The 18,116-nt window shown below is 61.0% G+C and overlaps 2 protein-coding genes across 2 annotated transcripts; one reads left to right on the top strand and one right to left on the bottom strand.

The window, feature by feature from the left end:
• The first annotated feature begins 512 nt into the window (after positions 1-512).
• SRPK3 (SRSF protein kinase 3) lies at positions 513-8,534 on the top strand. Its single transcript, XM_030970748.1, has 15 exons — positions 513-609; positions 977-1,095; positions 1,185-1,293; positions 1,391-1,478; positions 1,552-1,639; positions 1,729-1,835; positions 2,308-2,467; positions 2,956-2,981; positions 3,689-3,854; positions 4,962-5,195; positions 5,935-6,035; positions 6,334-6,441; positions 6,932-7,001; positions 7,607-7,699; positions 8,199-8,534. Exons 1-15 carry the CDS (start codon positions 584-586, stop codon positions 8,381-8,383), a joined length of 1,680 nt encoding a protein of 559 aa, XP_030826608.1. The 5' UTR covers positions 513-583; the 3' UTR covers positions 8,384-8,534.
• A 5-nt stretch (positions 8,535-8,539) lies between these two features.
• IDH3G (isocitrate dehydrogenase (NAD(+)) 3 non-catalytic subunit gamma) lies at positions 8,540-17,769 on the bottom strand. Its single transcript, XM_030970749.1, has 12 exons — positions 17,622-17,769; positions 16,914-16,970; positions 16,686-16,697; positions 16,246-16,366; positions 14,110-14,170; positions 13,391-13,523; positions 11,955-12,088; positions 10,975-11,077; positions 10,725-10,871; positions 10,362-10,456; positions 9,798-9,858; positions 8,540-9,655 (listed from the first exon to the last, which is right to left on the bottom strand). The coding sequence occupies exons 1-12, from the start codon at positions 17,682-17,684 to the stop codon at positions 9,575-9,577; spliced, it is 1,068 nt and encodes a 355-aa protein (XP_030826609.1). The 5' UTR covers positions 17,685-17,769; the 3' UTR covers positions 8,540-9,574.
• Positions 17,770-18,116: the final 347 nt, after the last annotated feature.

The following is an 18,116-nucleotide window of genomic DNA, read 5'->3' on the forward strand; positions in this document are numbered from 1 at the left end:
GCGTGATGGGGCTCCTGAGGGTCTGGGGGAGGCATGAGGGGAAAAGGGGGTCCCTGAGGGGAAATTGGAGTCCTGAGGATTTTTGGGGACTCTGAGGGGACATTCCAGAGTTGGTGGATTTTGGGGCTGGGGTCACACGGGGTACCTGGGGGTGGGACACAAGGGGATCTGTGATACCACGACCCCCCCGTGACCCCCAAATCCCCTCCCCAGATCCCGTCAGGAGAAGGAGAAAGCGCAAAAAGGACAAAAAACCGAAAGCGCCCCCAAGGTGAGGGGGGGTCAGCGGGGCCACGACCCTTACCCAGAATGGGGGGGAGGGGGACACACACACGAGCAGAGCCCATTTTAGGGGATGGGGGGGGGACATTCCGAGCCTCCCCTCCCCCTCCTGGGCTATTTTTAGCCCCGCGGGGCCGGGGGGCCTTGAGGTCATTTCTATTTTGGGGGGGTGATGGCCCAGAATGCTCCGCACCTGCCCCCCCCCCAGCTCGGGGGGGGCTCTGGGACCTCCCAGCGCTCCCCTGGGACCATTCCCGGCTCCTTTGCTACTGTGGGACCACCCTGGGACCCCCCCCCCAGAATGGGGGAGACCCCCGAAGGGACCAGGTATGGGGGGACAGGGAGGAGACCCCCAAAGGGAGCAGATTTTGGGGAGGGGGGGCAGGGAGGAGACCCTCAAAGGGAGCAGATTTTGGGGAGGGGGGACAGGGAGGAGACCCTCAAAGGGAGCAGATTTTGGGGAGGGGGGACGGGGAGGAGACCCTCAAAGGGAGCAGATTTTGGGGAGGGGGACAGGGAGGAGACCCCCGAAGGGAGCAGGTATGGTGGGGCAGAGAGGAGACCCCTGAAGATTCTAGAGGAGACCGCCAAAGGTTCCAGATTTTGGGAGGGGTCCAAAGTCGGCGTGTGCTGGGAGCTGGGGGTTGGTGGCCCGGCCAGGGGGGGGTCCCAGCTTTGCTGTCCCCCCCCTCAGGACCCCCAGCCCCCCCGGCGAGGTGTCCCCAGACCCCCCCCCGGCGCCGCCATCGCTGTCCGAGTCCCTGCTGGGCTCCGACGAAGGGGAGCAGGAGGACCCCCGCGATTACTGCAAAGGTGGGGACACCCCGCTCCTTTTGGGGGTGTTCGGGGGGGTTCCCCAATGCCCAGAGTGCCAATTCCGCCCCCCCGCGCCCCCTCCCCAGGCGGGTATTACCCGGTTCGGATCGGGGACCTTTTCCACGGGCGCTACCACGTGGTTCGCAAGCTGGGCTGGGGCCATTTCTCCACCGTGTGGCTCTGCTGGGACCTGCGGTGAGTGCGGGGACACCCGGGGGGGGCTCCTGGGGGGTTCAGGGGGAGCTCCCCTGGAATTTTTGGGGGGGGAGTTCCCCTGCTTTCCTTTGGGCAGGAGGAAACGTTTCGTGGCGCTGAAGGTGGTGAAAAGTGCCCCCCAATACACGGAGACGGCCCTGGATGAGATCAAACTGCTGAAATGTGTGAGTGCCCCCCGCCCCCACAAACCTGAGACCCCCCAAATCCACCGCCGTGACCCCCCCGTGCCCCCCCCAGGTGCGGGATTCGGACCCCAGCGACCCCAAGCGGGAGAACATCGTGCAGCTCATCGACGACTTCAAGATTTCGGGCGTCAACGGTGTCCGTATCCTTTTGGGGGGGCTCTCAGGGGGGGTACCCCCAGTTGAGGGGGTCCCAGGGGTCTGGGGGTTCCTTGACTGCCGCCCCCACCAGATGTTTGCATGGTGCTGGAGGTGCTGGGGCACCAACTGCTGCGCTGGATCATCAAATCCAACTACCAGGGGCTGCCCCTGCCCTGCGTCAAGAGCATCGTGCGGCAGGTATGGGGGGGCTCTGTGCCCCCAGATCCCTCCGTGGGACCCCAGATGGGCTGAACAGAGACCCCCAAATCCCCCCAAATCCTCCTGGTTCACCGGGACCCCAAATGTGCTGCGCAGAGACCCCCAGACCCCCCCAGCTCCCTGATTTGGGGTGCCCCTCACAGCTTTGGGGTGCCTTTCCCCACTTTGGTGTGCCCCACCTGCTTTGGGGTGCCCCCCCAAATTTGGGGTGCCTTTGCAGATTTGGGCTGTCCCTTCCCGATCAGGATGCCCCTCCAGATTTGGGGTTTCCTTCCCGATGTTGGGGTTTCCCCGTATTTTGGGGTTCTCCCCTCGATTTGGCCTGTCCCTCCCCAATTTTGCCTGTCCTCCCTGATTGGGATGCCCCCCTCAGATTTGGGGTTTCCCCTCGATGTCGGGGTCCCCCTGATATTTCGGGGTTCACCCCCGCTGTTTGGGGGTGCTGTTGCAGGTGCTGGAGGGGCTGGATTACCTGCACACCAAGTGCAAGATCATCCACACGGACATCAAGCCCGAGAACGTGCTGCTGTGCGTGCCCCAGCCCTACCTGCGGCACCTGGCGGCGCAGGCGGCGCGGTGGGCGCGGGGCGACGGCCCCCCCCGCGGGGCAGGTACCCCAAAACACATCAATACGTGGTGGGGGGGAGCCCCAAAATACATCCACGGGAGGGAGGGTACCCCCCTGTAGGGCAGGTACACCAAAATCCATCCCCGGGTGAAAGGGTGCCCCAAAATTCATCTTCTGGGGGTCAGGGAACCCCAAAATCCATCCTCGGGGGGAGGGTGCCCCAAAACCCACCCCACAGGGGAGGGATCCCGAAAATCCAATCCTGGTGGGCAGGGAGCCCCAAAATCCATCCCCTGAGGGGCAGGTACCCCAAAACCTGCCCCAGGGGGCAGGGAGCCCCAAAATCCTCCTCAGGAATGCAGGTGACCCCCAAAAATCCGTCCTGGGGTGTGGGTAACCCCAAAAACCCATCCCGTGTGCAGGTACCTGTTGATCCCCCAAAAGTCCAGGTGTGCCCAACCCGCCACTCACTGCTCTGGGGGTCCCCAAATCCCCACACCTGGGCTGACCCCCCCTCCTGTCTGTCCACAGTGAGCTCGGCACCCCAGGAGGAACCTGTGAGTGTGATTGCACACCTGAGTGTGTGTGTGCTCACCTGGGTGTGCTCACCTGGGTGTGTGTGCTCACCTGTGTGTGCTCACCTGTGGTGTGTGTGCTCACCTGGGTGTGTGTGTGCTCACCTATGTGTGCTCACCTGTGTGCTCACCTGTGTGTGTGTGTGCTCACCTGGGTGTGCTCACACCTGTGTGCTCACCTGTGTGTGTGTGTTCACCTGGGTGTGTGTGTTCACCTATGTGTGCTCACCTCTGTGTGTGTGTGCTCACCTGTGTGTGTGTGTGCTCACCTGTGTGTGCTCACACCTGTCCTTGCACACCTGTATGTGTGTGCTCACCTCTGTGTGTGTGTGCTCGCCTGTGTGTGTGTGTGCTCACCTGGGTGTGTGTGCTCACCTGGGTGTGCTCACCTGTGTGTGCTCACCTGTGTGTGTGCTCACCTGTGTGTGTGTGTGCTCACCTGTGTGTGTGTGTTCACCTATGTGTGCTCACCTCTCTGCCCTCTGCCCCCAAATGTGTTGTATGTGTGCTCACCTGGGTGTGCTCACACCTGTCCTTGCACACCTGTATGTGTGTGCTCACCTGTGTGTGTGTGCTCGCCGCTGTGTGTGTGTGCTCACCGGTGAGAGTGACAGCTGCTGTGTGGTCACACCTGTGCTACAGCTGTGCGGCTCCCCACCAGCGATGCTCACCGGTGTGTGCGCCCCCAGCTGACACACCGGTCTGCCCTCGTGCCCCCAAAACCGGGGGGGACAGCGACACCCGTCAGTGCGCGGCGGGGACAGGGTCTACCAGCCGGGGGCGGGGGAGACAGCGACACCGGCAGCTGCTGGGGGGGACAGCGGGACACCAGCAGGCGGGGCGACAGCGACACCGGTCAGTGCGGGGGGGACAGGGACACCGGTCAGTGCCGGGGGGGGCACCGGGGACAGGGACACCGGTCAGTGCGGGGGGACAGGGACACTGGTCAGTGCCAGGGGGACAGCGACACCGGTCAGTGCGGGGGGACAGGGACACCGGTCAGTGCGGGGGGGACAGCGACACTGGTCAGTGCGGGGGGGGACAGGGACACCGGTCAGTGCGGGGGGGACACCGGGGGGACACAGCGACACCGTCAGTGCCTGGGGCAGCAGTGACACCGGGGGGACAATGGGGACATTGGGGACAGCCAGTGACACCGGTCAGTGCAGGGGATGAACACAGAGGGTGCCCTGGGGGGACACTGAGGGGTCCCAGGCCACTGGGGGGCATTCTGTGACATCTTGATGGGAGGGGCAGGGTTGGGGTCCCCAGGGTGGGGTGAGGGGATCCCCAAAAGTAAATTGGGGTCCCCAGGGTGAGTTTGGGGTCCCCAGGGTGGGGTGAGGGAACAATTTGGGGTCCCCAGGATGGGCTGGGGGGATCCACAAGGACAATTTGGGGTCCCCAGGGTGAGTTTGGGGTCCCCAGGGTGGGGTGGAGGGAACAATTTGGGGTCCCCAGGGTTTGTTTGGGCCTTGTGGGTGCACAGGAACCCCAAGACCAATTTGAAGGGCTCCGGGGCCGGTTTTGGGGTCCCTGGACCAGTTTTGGGGAGCCCCACGAAGCTTTGGAGCTCCAGAAATTTGGGGGGGGGCGTGTTTGGGGTGTGAAATTTTGGAGTGAATTTGTTGGGGGTGGGAATTTTTGGGGTGAATTTGTTGGGGGTGGGAATTTTTGGGGTTGGAATTTTTGGGGTAAATTTGTGGGGGGGTTTGGGGTGTGAATTTTTGGGGTAAATCTGTGGGGGATGGGAATTTTTGGGGTTGGAATTTTTGGCGTGATTTTGTGTGGGGGGTTGGGGTGTGGATTTTTGGGGTGAATTTGTGGGGGAGTGTGAATTTTTGGGGTGTGAATTTTTGGGGCAAATTTGTGTGAATTTTTGGGGTGTGAATTTTTGGGGTGTGAATTTTTGGGGTGAATTCATGTGTGGGGAGGGGTCTCAGGGTCTCCTTCCTCCTGCAGAAACCCCCCCGGACCCCCCGGAGGAGTTTGGGGGGAGCCCCCCGAGCGGGGCCTCGTCCTCGGGGGTGCACACGCTGCCCGCGGGGGGGGGCGGCTCCAGCGATGGATTCTCGGGGGGCTCCCCGGGACCCCCCCGGCGCCCCCCCAGCCCCAGCTCGGCCTCGGACTCGCTCTTCACCCCCACCTCGGGCTCCCTCATCTCGGGGGGCTCCGAGGGGCTCCCCAAAACCCTGGGTCAGTGGGGGGGGGGGCTGGGGGAGGGATTTGGGGGGAATTTGGGGTTGGGGGGGCTAGAGGGGAAATTTGGGGTGGGTTTGGGGTCCGGAGAGGCATTTTGGGGAGGGGGTTGGGGGAAATTTGGGGTCTGGAGAGGCATTTTGGGGAATGGTTTGAGGTGAGTTTTGGGGGAAATTTGGGGTTGAGGGGGTCTGGAGGGAGAATTTGGGGGGAATTTGGGGTTGAGGGGGTCTAGAGGGAGAATTTGGGGGGAATTTGGGTTGAGGGGGGTCTAGAGGGGGAATTTGGGGTCTTGAGCATTTTGGTGGGGGGCTTGGGTTAGGTTTTGGGGGAATTTGGGATTGGGGGGTGTAGAGGAGGAATTTGGGGTCTTGAGGAGGATTTGGGGCGGTTGGGGTGATTTTGGGGGGAATTTGGGGTTAGGAGGGTGGAGAGGGAGAATTTTGGGTGGGTTTGGGGGGTATTTAGGGCTGGGGGTGTCTAGGGGGCAATTTGGGGGGCATTTGGGGTTTGGGGGAAGTCTAGAGGGGGAATTTGGGGTCGATTTGGGAGGTATTTGGGGTTGGGGTGGGTCTGGATGGGGAATTGGGGGGAAATTGGGGGGTTTTGGGGTTGGGGGTGTCGGGAGGGGCCGTTTGGGATTTGGGTGGAAATTTGGGGTGGGGTCACTGAGGGGGCACTGGGGGGGCACTGGGGGTCCCAGGTGTGCCCCCAACGCCCCCAGTGTCCCCTCCAGGTGAGGGGGGGCTGCCGGGGGGGCAGGAGAACCCCCTGGACCCCCGAGCTGCCCCCAGACTGCGCATCAAAATCGCCGACCTGGGCAACGGCTGCTGGGTGGTGAGACTGGGGGGACTGGGGGCATCACTGGGGGGAGGTTTTGGGGGTGTTCATGTGGGTCTGGGGGGTTTTTTTTTGGGTTCGGGGGGGTTCTGGGGGGTGTTTTTGTGTGTTTTGGGGGTGTTTTGGATCTGGGCAGTTTTTGGGGGTGTTTTGGGTCTGGGGGTGTTTTGGGTCGGGTGGTTTTGGTCTGGGGGGTTTTGGGTCTGGGGGTGGTTTGGGTCTGGGGGTGTTTATGCAGGTTCGGGGGGTTCTGGGGTGTTTTGGGTCAGGGGGTGACCCCCCCGTGCCCCCCCAGCACAAACACTTCACCGAGGACATCCAGACCCGGCAGTACCGGGCCCTGGAGGTGCTGCTGGGCGCGGGCTACGGCCCCCCCGCCGACATCTGGAGCACGGCCTGCATGGTGAGGGGGGGCCGGGTGGGGAGGGGCTGCTGGGGACCCCAGGGTGGGGAGGGGTCTGGGCTGGGGAGGGGCTGCCGGGGACCCCATGGTGAGGGGGGGGTTTCCATGGCCCCTCAATGTGAGGAGGGGGTTTCCATGCCCCCAATGTGAGGAGGGGGTTTCCACGGCCCCCAATGTGAGGAGGGGGCTTCCATGCCCCCGAATGTGAGGAGGGGGTTTCCATGGCCCCCAATGTGAGGAGGGGGTTTCCATGCCCCCCAATGTGAGGAGGGGGTTTCCATGGCCCCCAATGTGAGGAGGGGCTTCCACGGCCCCCAGTGTGAGGAGGGGGTTTCCATGGCCCCCAATGTGAGGAGGGGTTTCCATGGCCCCCCAGTGTGAGGAGGGGGTTTCCATGGCCCCCAATGTGAGGAGGGGGTTTCCATGCCCCCCAATGTGAGGAGGGGGCTGCCATGGCCTGCGCAGACCCCTCCCCATGTCCCCCTTGCAGGCGTTCGAGCTGGCCACGGGCGATTACCTGTTCGAGCCGCACTCGGGGGAGGAGTACAGCCGGGACGAGGGTGGGTGGGGCCACCGGGTGGGCGGGGCTTTGGGTGGGCGTGGTCTTTGAATGGGTGTGGCCTCTGGGATGGGTATGGTATATGGGATGGGTGTGGCCTCAGGAATGGGTGTGGTTTCAGGTATGCGGGTGTGGCCTCAGATGTGGGCGTGATCTCAGGGATGGGTTGGGCCTTGGATGGGCAGGACGTGGTAAATATGGGCGGGGCCTCCCCAATAAGGATGTAGAAAGGGGGCGGAGTCTCTGGTAGCCAATCAGGAGCCAAGGGGGTGTGGCCTGAGCCAAGGGCGTGGCCGTTGAGCACAGGGCTTCAAACAAGGGGTGTGGCTCATAAGTGGGTGGAGCCACCATGGTGTGGCAGCCAATGGAGGGGGGCTTGCCCAAGTGGGCGTGGCCAAGTGAAAACCCCCATGTGGGGGTGGGGCGAGGAGAAGGGATTGAACCAGCCGGGTGGGCGTGGCCAAAGGGGATTGAACCAGGGAGTGGGCGTGGCCAAAGGGGATTGAACCAGGGGGTGGGCGTGGCTAAAGGGAATGGAACCAAGGGGTGGGTGTGGCTAAAGGAGGTGGGCGTGGCTAAAAGGGGCGTGCCCTACGTGCCCCGCAGACCACATAGCGCACGTGATCGAGCTGCTGGGGGAGATCCCGCGGCACGTGGCCCTCGGGGGGCGCTACTCACGAGAGTTCTTCAACAGGAGAGGTGAGGGCGGGGCCGTGGGCGTGGCTAGGGGTGGGTGTGGCCGGGCAGGGTGCCAGAGGGCGGGGCTAAGAGCTGGGTGTGGCCATCTAGGTGTGGTGGGGGGTGGGACACAAATGTGGAGTTATGCAAATGAAGGGGTGGAGGTGGTGTCATAACCATAGGGGGTGTGGTCTTGGGAAAGGGGGCGGGGCTTGAGCTCAGCAGGGTCATGGGGTGGGAAGGGGGTGGGGTTTGTGATTTCATAGCCCCGCCCATGAGGGGAGGGGTGTGTGCTGACCACACCCATCGTAAGGGGCGGGGCCACAGCTTTGAGGCATGTCCTGACCACACCCCTTATGGGGGGGATGGCCACATTGGGATGGGGGCGTGTCCTGACCACACCCATCATTTGGAGTGGGGCCAGGACCATCCCTGCCCCTCCCCCTGCTGGGTGTGCATGCATTACCCAGGCGTGGGCGTGTCCCCCGCCGGCCCCGCCCCTGACCCCGCCCCTTTCCAGGTGAGCTGCGGCACATCCGGCACCTGCGGCCGTGGGGGCTGCGGGCGGTGCTGCAGGAGAAGTACGAGTGGCCGCGGGGGCCGGCGGCCGCCTTCGCGCGCTTCCTGCGGCCCATGCTGGCCTTCGAGCCCGCCCGACGCGCCACGGCCCGGCAGTGCCTGCAGCACCCCTGGCTCCGCCCCTAGCCCCGCCCCCGCCTCGATAAACCACAGGGGTGTTTTTTGGGGGGTCCCATGCTGGCCTTCGAGCCCGCCCGACGGGCCACGAGCACCCCTGGCTCCGCCCATAGCCCCGCCCACGGCCACGCCCACCATCTCAATAAACCACGGGCAGGTACGGGCAGTCCTGGGGTGTTTATTGGAATCGTTTGTGGGGGTACTGGTGGTCCTGTGGGGGGTTTGGGGGTTCCTGGTGGTCCTGGGGTGTTTATTGGGGTCCTGTGGGGGGGTCTGGGGGTTCCTGGTGGTCCTGGAGTGTTTATTGGGGTCCCGTGGGGGCTCCTGGTGGTCCTGGGGTGTTTATTGGGGTCCCGTGGGGGTTCCTGGTGGTCCTGGGGTGTTCATTGGGGTCCTGTGGGAGTCTGGGGGTTCCTGGTGGTCCTGGGGTGTTCACTGGGGTCCCGTGGGGGGTTTGGGCTGCTCTTGGTGCGACCCCCGAGTGTGTGCTGCGGTCCTGAAGGGCGCCAGGGGGGTCCTAAGGAGTGCTGGGGGGGTCCCAGAGTTGATTTTGGGGTCCTGGGTGGTTCTGGAGGTGTTTTGGGGTCCCTTGGGGTGCATCGTGGTCCTAAAGGTCCTGCAGGTGTTTTGGGGTCCCAGGGGTGTCAGGAGGGTGGTCCTGGGGGTGTTCTGGGAATGTTTTGGGGTTCCTGGGGGTGGTTTTGGGGTCCCAGGAGTGTTCTGGGGGGTCCCGAGAGTGCCAGGTGTGTGGTCCTAGAGGTGATTTGGGGTCCTGGGGGGATCCCAGGAATGTTTTGGGGTCCTGGAGGTGCTTTTGGGTTCCCAGGGGTGTTGTGTGGTCCTGGGGGTGTTCTGGGGGGTCCCAGGGGTGTCAGGTGTGTGGTCCTGGGGGGTCCCAGGGGTGTTTTGGGGGGTTCCAGGGGTGTTGTGTGGTCCTGGGGGTGTTCTAGGGGGTCCAGGGAATGTTTTGGGGGATCCTGGGGGTGTTTTGTGGTCCTAGGGGTCTTCTAGGGGGTCCTGGGGCGGCTTTTGGGCTCCCAGGAGTGGTTTCAAGGGGGGTCCTGGGGGTGTCAGGTTTGTGCTCCTGGGGGTCTTCCAGGGGGGTCCCAGGGCCATTTGGGGAGGGTCTGGGGCTGTTCCGGGGGGGTGCCCGGCGCCGTCCCGGTGTCCGTCCGTCCCCCTGGTGTCCGTGTGTCCGGCTCAGCCCCGCGGCAGGTGCCCGATGATGCTCTGCACCGCCCCCGACGTCGTGCCTTGGCCCCCGATGTCCGGCGTGTGCGTCTGGGGGCGGGGCCACGTCACGGACACGCCCGTGGGGGCGGGGCCACACCCACCAGGCAGACTCGTGGCCACACCCCCAGGATTGGGGCCACACCCAAAGGTTTGGGGCCACGCCCCTTGGGCAGGTGAGGGCGGGGCTTACCCGGGGGTCGTCCAGCGAGGCCAGCACGGCCTTGCGGATGGTGGAGGCGTGGTTGTGCAGCCTGGGGGCGGGGCAAACACGGGCCACGCCCACATCAGTGAGCCACACCCAGCTCCAGAAGTGAAGCCCCGCCCCCTCCAGGTGAACACTGAGGCTCCGCCCCCTCACGCAGGTCCTCCCGTGGGATCCTGACCAGCTAGGCCACGCCCCTTTTGAAGCCACTCCTACTGAGGAAGCCACACCCCTCTAAAGCCCCACCCCTTTTTTGGGGACCCCCCACCCCTTTTAAAGCCCCACCCCTTTTAAAGCCCCACCCCCTTCCAGTTGTTCCCAACCCCTCCCAGGTGTTCCCCTCCCCCGTCCCAGCTGTGCCCCACCCCCTCCCAGGTCAGCCACGCCCCTGCCAGGTTTTCCCAGCCCCTCCCAGGACAGCCACGCCCCCTCCCAGCTAAGCCACGCCTCCTCCCAGGTTAGCCCCGCCCCCTGCAAGTATTCCCATCCCCTCCTGGGTTAGCCCCACCCCTCCCGGGTTAGCCCCGCCCCCTGGCAGCAAGCCCCGCCCACTTGAGGTGGTCCAGCATCATGCAGGCCGCCAGCAGCGCCGCCGTGGGGTTGGCGATGTTGCGGTTGGCGATGCTCTTGCCCGTGTTCCGCGTGGCCTGGGGGGCACGGCTGTGAGACCCCCGCCCAGTGACCCCAGTGACCCCAGGACGTCCATCCCCACATCCCAAACCCCCCTGGACCCCCCAAACCCCCCCCATGTCCCCCCAGACCCACGGTTTCAAACACAGCACAGTCACGGCCCCCACCACTGCTCCCAGTTCCTCCCAGTGTTCCCAGTGCCCCCATGGTGTCCATCCCCATATCCCAGCCCACTCAGGAGCCCCCCATGTCCCCACCAGACCCCCGTGTCCCCCCCAGACCCACGGTTTCGAACACGGCGTAGTCGTGGCCGTAGTTGGCGCCCGGCACCAGCCCCGGTCCCCCCACGAGCCCGGCGCAGACGTTGTTGACGATGTTCCCGTAGAGGTTCGGCATCACCATCACATCAAACTGCTGGGGCCGCGACACCAGCTGGGCAGGCAGGGACGCTGGGGTTACTGGGAGCACTGGGAGGGGGTTTTTGGGGGGTTTTGGGGGTTTTTGGGGGTTTTTAGGGGGTTTTTGGGGGTCACACCTGCATGGTGGTGTTGTCCACGATCATGCTGCGGAAGGTGATCTCGGGGTACTCGGCCGCCACTTCCTGGCAGCACTGCAGGAACAGCCCGTCCCCCAATTTCCTGTGGGGACACAGGGCTGAGACCCCCAAAAAACACAGGATAACCCCCCAGAACCCACTCAGTACTGCTGGAACAACCCGTCCCCCAATTTCCTGTGGGGCAGGGAGGGTGAGACCCCAGAAAATACAGGGGTAACCCCAAAAAACCTGGGATCCCCCCAAAACCCAGCAAGGACACCCTCTGGAACCCCAAACCCCCTTTGGAACCCCCAAACCTCCTTCAGAATCCCCTCTGGACCCCCCAAAACCCACCAAGGACCCCCCATACCCCCCTTGTACACCTCAAGGACCACCACGACACGGCCCAGAACCTCAAATTCCTCCCAGGACCCCCCAAAACCCCCTCAATTACCATCAGGACCCCCTCCAAAACCGCAAACCCCCTTTGGGACCCCCCCAAATTCCCTTTGGGACCTCTGAAATCCACACAGGACCCCCTTGGGGCCCCGCAAACCCTCCTTTAGGACCCCCCAAGCACCTTTGTGACCCCTTAAATGCCTTTTGTGACCCCCCAAACCCCCTTTGAGACCCCACAAAAGCGACCAAGGACCAGCCTCCAGAATCCCAAACCCTCTTGGGACCCCCCAGACCTCCTTTGGGAGCCCTGAAACCCACACAGGACCCCTTTAGGACCCTCCAGTCCCCCTTTGGGACCCCCCAAACCCCCTCTAGACCCCCCCAAACCCACCAAGGACACCCTCCAGAACCCCAAACCCCTCTTGGGACTCCTCAAGGACCACTGGGACACTGCCAGGAACCCCAAATCCCTCACAGAACCCCCCACAGAACTCCCTCAAAGACCACCAGGACTCGCTGCAGAACCCCAAACCCCTCTGGGACCCCCCAATCCCCCTTTGGGACCCCCATGAGCGCCATACATGATGTTGGCCTTGTGCACGGCGGTGACGCAGCGGCGCGCGGCGGCGCGGGCCAGCCCGGAGGCGTAGTGGGCGATGCGGCGCGAGCGCCCGGCCGTGATGATCTTGAGGCTCTCGACAACGCCCGCCACGCTCTGCGGGCACAGGGGCGGGGCACGGGGCGGGGCAGGGGGGGGGGCATCAACAGCAGGGCGGGGCACAGGGTGGGGCATCAACAGTGGGGCGGGGCATCAACAACAGGGCGGAGCACGGGGTGGGGCATCAACAGCAGGGCGGGGCATGGGGCAGGGCATCAACAGCAGGGCGGGGCATGGGACATGGCATCAACAACAGGGCAGGGCGCGGGGCGGGGCATCAACAATGGGGCGGGGCATCAACAGGGTGTGTGGGATGGAGCACAGGTGTGGCAACATCAGTGGGGCGTGGCACGGGTGTGGCATCACCAACAGGGCGTGGCAGCGCCCCCGAGGTGTGGCACATGCAGGGGCATCACTAATAGGGTGTGGCATGGGTGTGGCATCACCTCCAGGATGTGGGATGGGTGTGGCATCACCAACAGCGCATGGCACAGGTGTGGCATCGGCCCAGGGCGTGGCACACACCCAAGGTGTGGCACAGGTGGGGCAGGGGTGGGGCATCACAAACAGAGCGTGGCATGGGTGTGGCATGGCATGGGTATCACCAACAGGGCGTGGCACAGGCATGACAGGGGTGGGGCAGGGGCGTGGCATCAACAGCAGGGTGTGTGGGATGGGCAGGGCAGGGCTGCAGCACAGGTGTGGCAACATCAACGGGGCGTGGCACGGGTGTGGCAGGGGCGGGGCATCAGCCCTGGGGTGTAGAACGGGCGTGGCATCACCAACAGGGCGTGGCACCAGCCCAGGGGTGTGGCATCACGTGCAGGGTTGTTTTGGGGGACAGATTTGGGATATTTTGGGGGGTTTTGGGGGTGTTTTTTGGGTGTTTTTGGGATGTTTTTGGGGGTGATTTTGGGGTGATTTTGGGGGTGTTTTGGGGGTGATTTCGGGGGGTTTTGGGGCACACCTCATGCTCCAGGGAGCTCTACTCCCCCTCAGGATTCTCCCTGATGATGAGGATGGTTTGAAGTATTTTTGGGGATATTTTTTGGGTGTTTTTGGGATGTTTCTGGGATGTTTCTGGGGGTGATTTTGGGGTGATTTCAGGGGGTTTTCGGGCACACCTCGTGCTCCAGGGAGCTGTACTCGCCCTCGGTGTTCTCCCTGACGATGAGGATGGCTTGAGGTGTTCTTGGGGGTGTTTTTGGGGTGATTTTGGGGGGTTTGGGGATGCTTCTGCAGGTGATTTTGGGATATTTCTGGGGATATTTTTGGGATGTTTCTGGGGGTGTTTTGGGGGTATTTTTTGGGTGTTTTTGGGATGTTTCTGGGGGTGATTTCGGGGGTTTTGGGGCACACCTCGTGCTCCAGGGAGCTGTACTCGCCCTCGGTGTTCTCCCTGACGATGAGGATGTCGATGTCCCGGTGCCGCGTCTCCACCCCGGGCAGGCTCTGGCAGTGAATGACGTTGGCGTAGAGATCCAGGCTGGTCCTGGCGGGGCCCAACGGTATGCAAATGAGATGCAAAATATGCAGATCAATCCCAAAATATTCACGTGACCCCGCTAAAGCGCAAATATAACCCTAAAATATGCAATGAGCCCCCAAAACATTCCAATGAAGCCCCTAAAAACGGAACTCGACCCCCAAAGTGCTGAAATGAACCCACAAATATGCAAATTAACCCCCAAACCATGCAAATCAACACCCAGGCATGCAAACTGAGCCCAAAACATGCAAATGAATCCCTCAAATAGGCAAATCAATGCCAAAATATACAACGGACCCCAAAACATGCAAAGAAATCCCTAAAACACACAAAGACCCCCCAAACATGCAAATCAACAGCCAATTATGCAACGAACCCCAAAACATGCAAATCAACTCCCCAAATGTACAAACAAACAGCCAAATCAGGCAAATGAACCCTAAGTATACAAATTCAAACCCAAAATATGCAAATCAACGCTCAAAACACGCCAATGAACCTCAAAAACATGCAAACCAGCTCACGGAACATGCAAATCAAGCCCCAAAATATGCAAATGAGCCCCCAAATCCCCCCCCCCAGCGCTGACCTGATGAGGTTGTTGCGGGATTTGTGGCTGGGGGGGAGGTTGTGGTTGGTCTCGATGTTCCCTGGGGGGATAACGGGGTCAGAGCGGGGACCGGGGGGGTTTGGGGGATTTGGGATCAGATTTGGGGGGTTTGGAGCTGATTTCAGGGATTTTAAGCAGATTTCAGAAATTAGGATCAGGTCTGGGATCAGATTTTGGGATTTAGGATCAGATCTGGGATCAGATTTTGGGATTTAGGATCAGATTTGGGATCAGATTTTGGGATTTGGGCTCAGATCTGGGCTCTGATTTTGGAACTCAGGATCAGATTCGGGATCGGATTTGGGCTCTGATTTTGGAATTTAGGTTCACGTTTGGGCTCAGACTTAGGATCCCATTTGGGGATTCGGGATCAGACCTGGGCTCAGATTTTGGGATTCAGGATCAGATTTCGAATCAGATTTAGGATTCAGGATTGGATTTTAGAATTCAGCACCAGATTTGGGCTCAAATTTTAGGATTTAGACTCAGATTTAGGATCAGATTTGGGCTCAGATTTTGGGATTTCGGATCAGCTTTGGGGTTCAGGCTCAGCTCTAGGTGCAGAGGAGGGATTTAGGATCACAGTTTGGGATTTAGGATCACAGTTTGGGATTTAGGATCACATTCTGGGATTCAGGATCACAGGTTGGGATTTAGGATCACACGACAGATACATGATTTAGGATCACATTCTGGGATTTAGGATCACATTCTGGGATTTAGGATCGCAGTTTGGGATTTAGGATCGCAGGTTGGGATTTAGGATCGCAGGTTGGGATTGAGGATCACATTCTGGGATTTAGGATCACAGGTTGGGATTTAGGATCACAGTCTGGGATTTAGGATCACAGGTTGGGATTTAGGATCACAGGTTGGGATTTAGGATCGCAGTTTGGGATTTAGGATCGCAGGTTGGGATTTAGGATCACATTCTGGGATTCAGGATCACAGGTTGGGATTTAGAATCACAGGTTGGGATTTAGGATCACATTCTAGGATTTAGGATCACATTCTGGGATTTAGGATCGCAGGTTGGGATTTAGGATCGCAGGTTGGGATTTAGGATCACATTCTGGGATTTAGGATCACAGGTTGGGATTTAGGATCACATTCTGGGATTTAGGATCGCAGTTTGGGATTTAGGATCGCAGGTTGGGATTTAGGATCGCAGTTTGGGGGTTCAGGCGTCGCCCTGGCCCTTGAGTTCACGCACGTTAATCCATGGCACGTGATGGCGTTCTGCACGTCGGCACCAAACGGCCTCGGTTCACCAAAACGCTCCTAAACGGAAAAATGGAACCAACACACCGTACCTGGGAAACCGAAATGGCACCAAAACGGCACCAAAACGGCAAAAAATGGAACCAAACGGCACCAAAATGGCACCGAATGGCACCAAAATGGCAAAAATCTGCACCAAAATGGCATCAAATGGCACCAAAATGGCACCAAAACAGAACGAAAATGGCACCAAAATGGAACCAAATGGCACCAAAATGGCACTGAATGGCACCAAAATAGCAAAAAATGGCACCAAACAGCACCAAAATGGCAAAAAATGGGACCAAAATGGAACCAAATGGAACCAAATTGGCAAAAAATGGCACCAAAATGGCACCGAATGGAACAAAATGGCACCAAAATGTTCCCCCAGTGTCACCCCAAATGTCCCAAAAACGACCCCAAAATGTCACCCCAAAGTCACCCCAAATGTCCCCAAAACGTCCCCAAACACCCAATTTTACGGATTCATTTCCATATTTCAAGCCCTGATTACATTTTGGGGCCTCATTTGCATATTTTGGGGTCCATTCTTCCATTTTGGGCTCAATTCACCAATTCCTGGGGCTTCACTTCCACTTTTTGGGGCTCATTTCCAATTCCACTGATTCATTTCCACACTGTACGGACTTAATTACACTTTTAAGAATTAATTACCTTATTCTGGGCCTCATTTGCATATTTTGGGCTCAATTCCTCCATTCTGGGCTCAATTCCTGGGGCTCCATTTCCACTTTTGCCCGTCCATTCCCAATCCCACCCGTTCATTTCCACGCCGTACGGACTTAACGACGCTTTGACACAATTAATTGATATTCCCCCGGCCTCATTTGCATATTGGTGGGCGTGGCACGCACCTGAACACCTCCTTGACGTGCAGCATGAGCTCGGGGCCGATGCGGTCGCCGGGGATCAGCGTCACCGTGTGCCGCCCGCCGTACTTGGCTGGGGGGGGCTGGGGGGGCACCAAATTTGGGGTCCCCTCCTTGCTGTCCCCTCCCCCGCCTTTTCCCAATTTTCCCGATTTTCCCCCCAAAAAAATTGGGAAAATTGGGGGGGTCTTGGGACAGCGATTTTTGGGGCCCCCCACCCGATGATTTTTGGGACCCCCCCCCTTGATGATTTTTAGACCCCAAGTTCTTTTTGAGACCCCCCACCCCGCCCCTTGCTGATTTTGGGGGTCCCCCCAATACTTTTGTGCCCCCCCCCCCCAATTATTTTTTGGGACCCCTTTGTGGCTTTTTGGCCCCCCAGGGGATTTTTGGGGTACTCACGATGCTGCGTTGCTGTGGGGGGGGGGAGGGGAGAGAAAATGGAACAATTAATGAGAAATTGGGGACCCCCCAAAATTTGGGGGTTGGGTGGGTGGGGTTTTTTTGGGGGGGGATTTTGTGGGGGATGTTTGGGGGGTGGGATTTGGAGAGGTTGGGATTTTTGGGGTGGGTGGGATTTTTAGGGGGTGGGTGGGATTTTTTTTGGGGGGGTGGGGGCGGGGCACTCACGGAGGGGAGGTGGAGCCGCTCCACAGCGTGGGAAATCCCGGCCTGAGGAATCCACACCTGGAACCGGAGGGGCCCCGGAAATTTGGGGGTGGGGGAGACCCCAAAAGACCCCAGGATCCCCCCCAGAAAAGGGTTCAGAGCCCCCTCCCCAAAACAGCACCAGAGAATCCCCCCTCCAATGGTTCAGGACAGCTCAAAAAATTCCTCGTTAATTTAAAAAGTGTTAATTAAACTGGACCCCCTGGACTGGAGGGGATTTGGGGGGTCCTGGGGATTTTTCTGAGGGAATTTCCTGCCCGGGACCCCCCAGACCCCCTCAAATTCCCCCCCCCCCGCCCGACCCCCTTTGGCCACGCCCGCCCCCCCTTTTGACGACCCCGCAATGGTTCAGCCCCAGGCACCGCCCCTCACAGAAATATCAGCCAATCACAGCGCGGAGCGCTGCCCCTCCTACACACCCTGCGAGTTCCAGCCAATCAGCACTCGTGAAATAGCGCCACGCCCCAAAGATAACCAATCAGAGCCCGGTCCGCCGCTTCCAGCTCCCCCCTCCTGACGGCCGCCCGGCCCCCGCCGGCGCGCCAGCCAATCACGCGCTGCCGGTGCAGCGGGAATCGGCGAGAAGCGGCGGGAACGGGCGGGAACCGGCGGGAACGGGCGGAGGCGGGGCCCGGTAGGCGGCGGATCGGGTTTTGATTGGTCACTCACCGCGCGCGGCCGCAGCGCGGCCCGCATCACCCTCCGCCGCGCCGCCGTCAACGCCGCCGCCATGATGCTCCCGCCGGCGGCACGAGCTCTCGCGAGATCTCGTCACCGCCCACGCGAGGAGATAGGGCGATAAGCTCGAACTCTCGCGAGAGTTCCCGCCCCTCCGGGTCCACGCCCTCACGCCGCGGCGGCCATTTTGTGCCTCGGAGCGGCGCTGGCCGGAGACCTCTGAGCGGGAGGCGAGAAAGGCGGCGCCGCCCACGCCGTTTTGTCCCGTAACGGCGACACCGAGCGCGGAGCCCTTTTCCCATCTGCGCTTCCTTTCGAGGGCGAAAGAAAAAATCCCCAATTGATAACGGGCGGGAAGAGCGACTGCCACCGCCCCACCGCTGTCGCTATGGCAACGTCGAGAGTGCGCATGCGCCAAGGCGTGGTCGTGGCTCCACCTTCCGCGCCACGGGCGGGGCGGCCGCCATTTTACCCGCTTGCGCACCG

The sequence above is a fragment of the Camarhynchus parvulus genome, unplaced genomic scaffold (genome assembly GCF_901933205.1).
Source record: "Camarhynchus parvulus unplaced genomic scaffold, STF_HiC, whole genome shotgun sequence".
Taxonomy (NCBI): domain Eukaryota; kingdom Metazoa; phylum Chordata; class Aves; order Passeriformes; family Thraupidae; genus Camarhynchus; species Camarhynchus parvulus.

Coding starts and splice junctions, on each gene's coding strand:
- SRPK3 (XM_030970748.1), top strand. CDS start 584: ATGGGGGAGACCCCCGAAGGGACCAG. Junction 1,096..1,184: donor CCCCCGCGATTACTGCAAAG/GTGGGGACACCC, acceptor CCCCCTCCCCAG/GCGGGTATTACCCGGTTCGG. Junction 3,855..4,961: donor GCGGGGCGACAGCGACACCG/GTCAGTGCGGGG, acceptor TTCCTCCTGCAG/AAACCCCCCCGGACCCCCCG.
- IDH3G (XM_030970749.1), bottom strand. CDS start 17,684: ATGGCGGCGGCGTTGACGGCGGCGCGGCGGAGGGTGATGCGGGCCGCG. Junction 12,089..13,390: donor ACAGCTCCCTGGAGCACGAG/GTGTGCCCCAAA, acceptor CTGTGCCCGCAG/AGCGTGGCGGGCGTTGTCGA. Junction 9,656..9,797: donor CCTCGCTGGACGACCCCCGG/GTAAGCCCCGCC, acceptor CCCCGCCCCCAG/ACGCACACGCCGGACATCGG.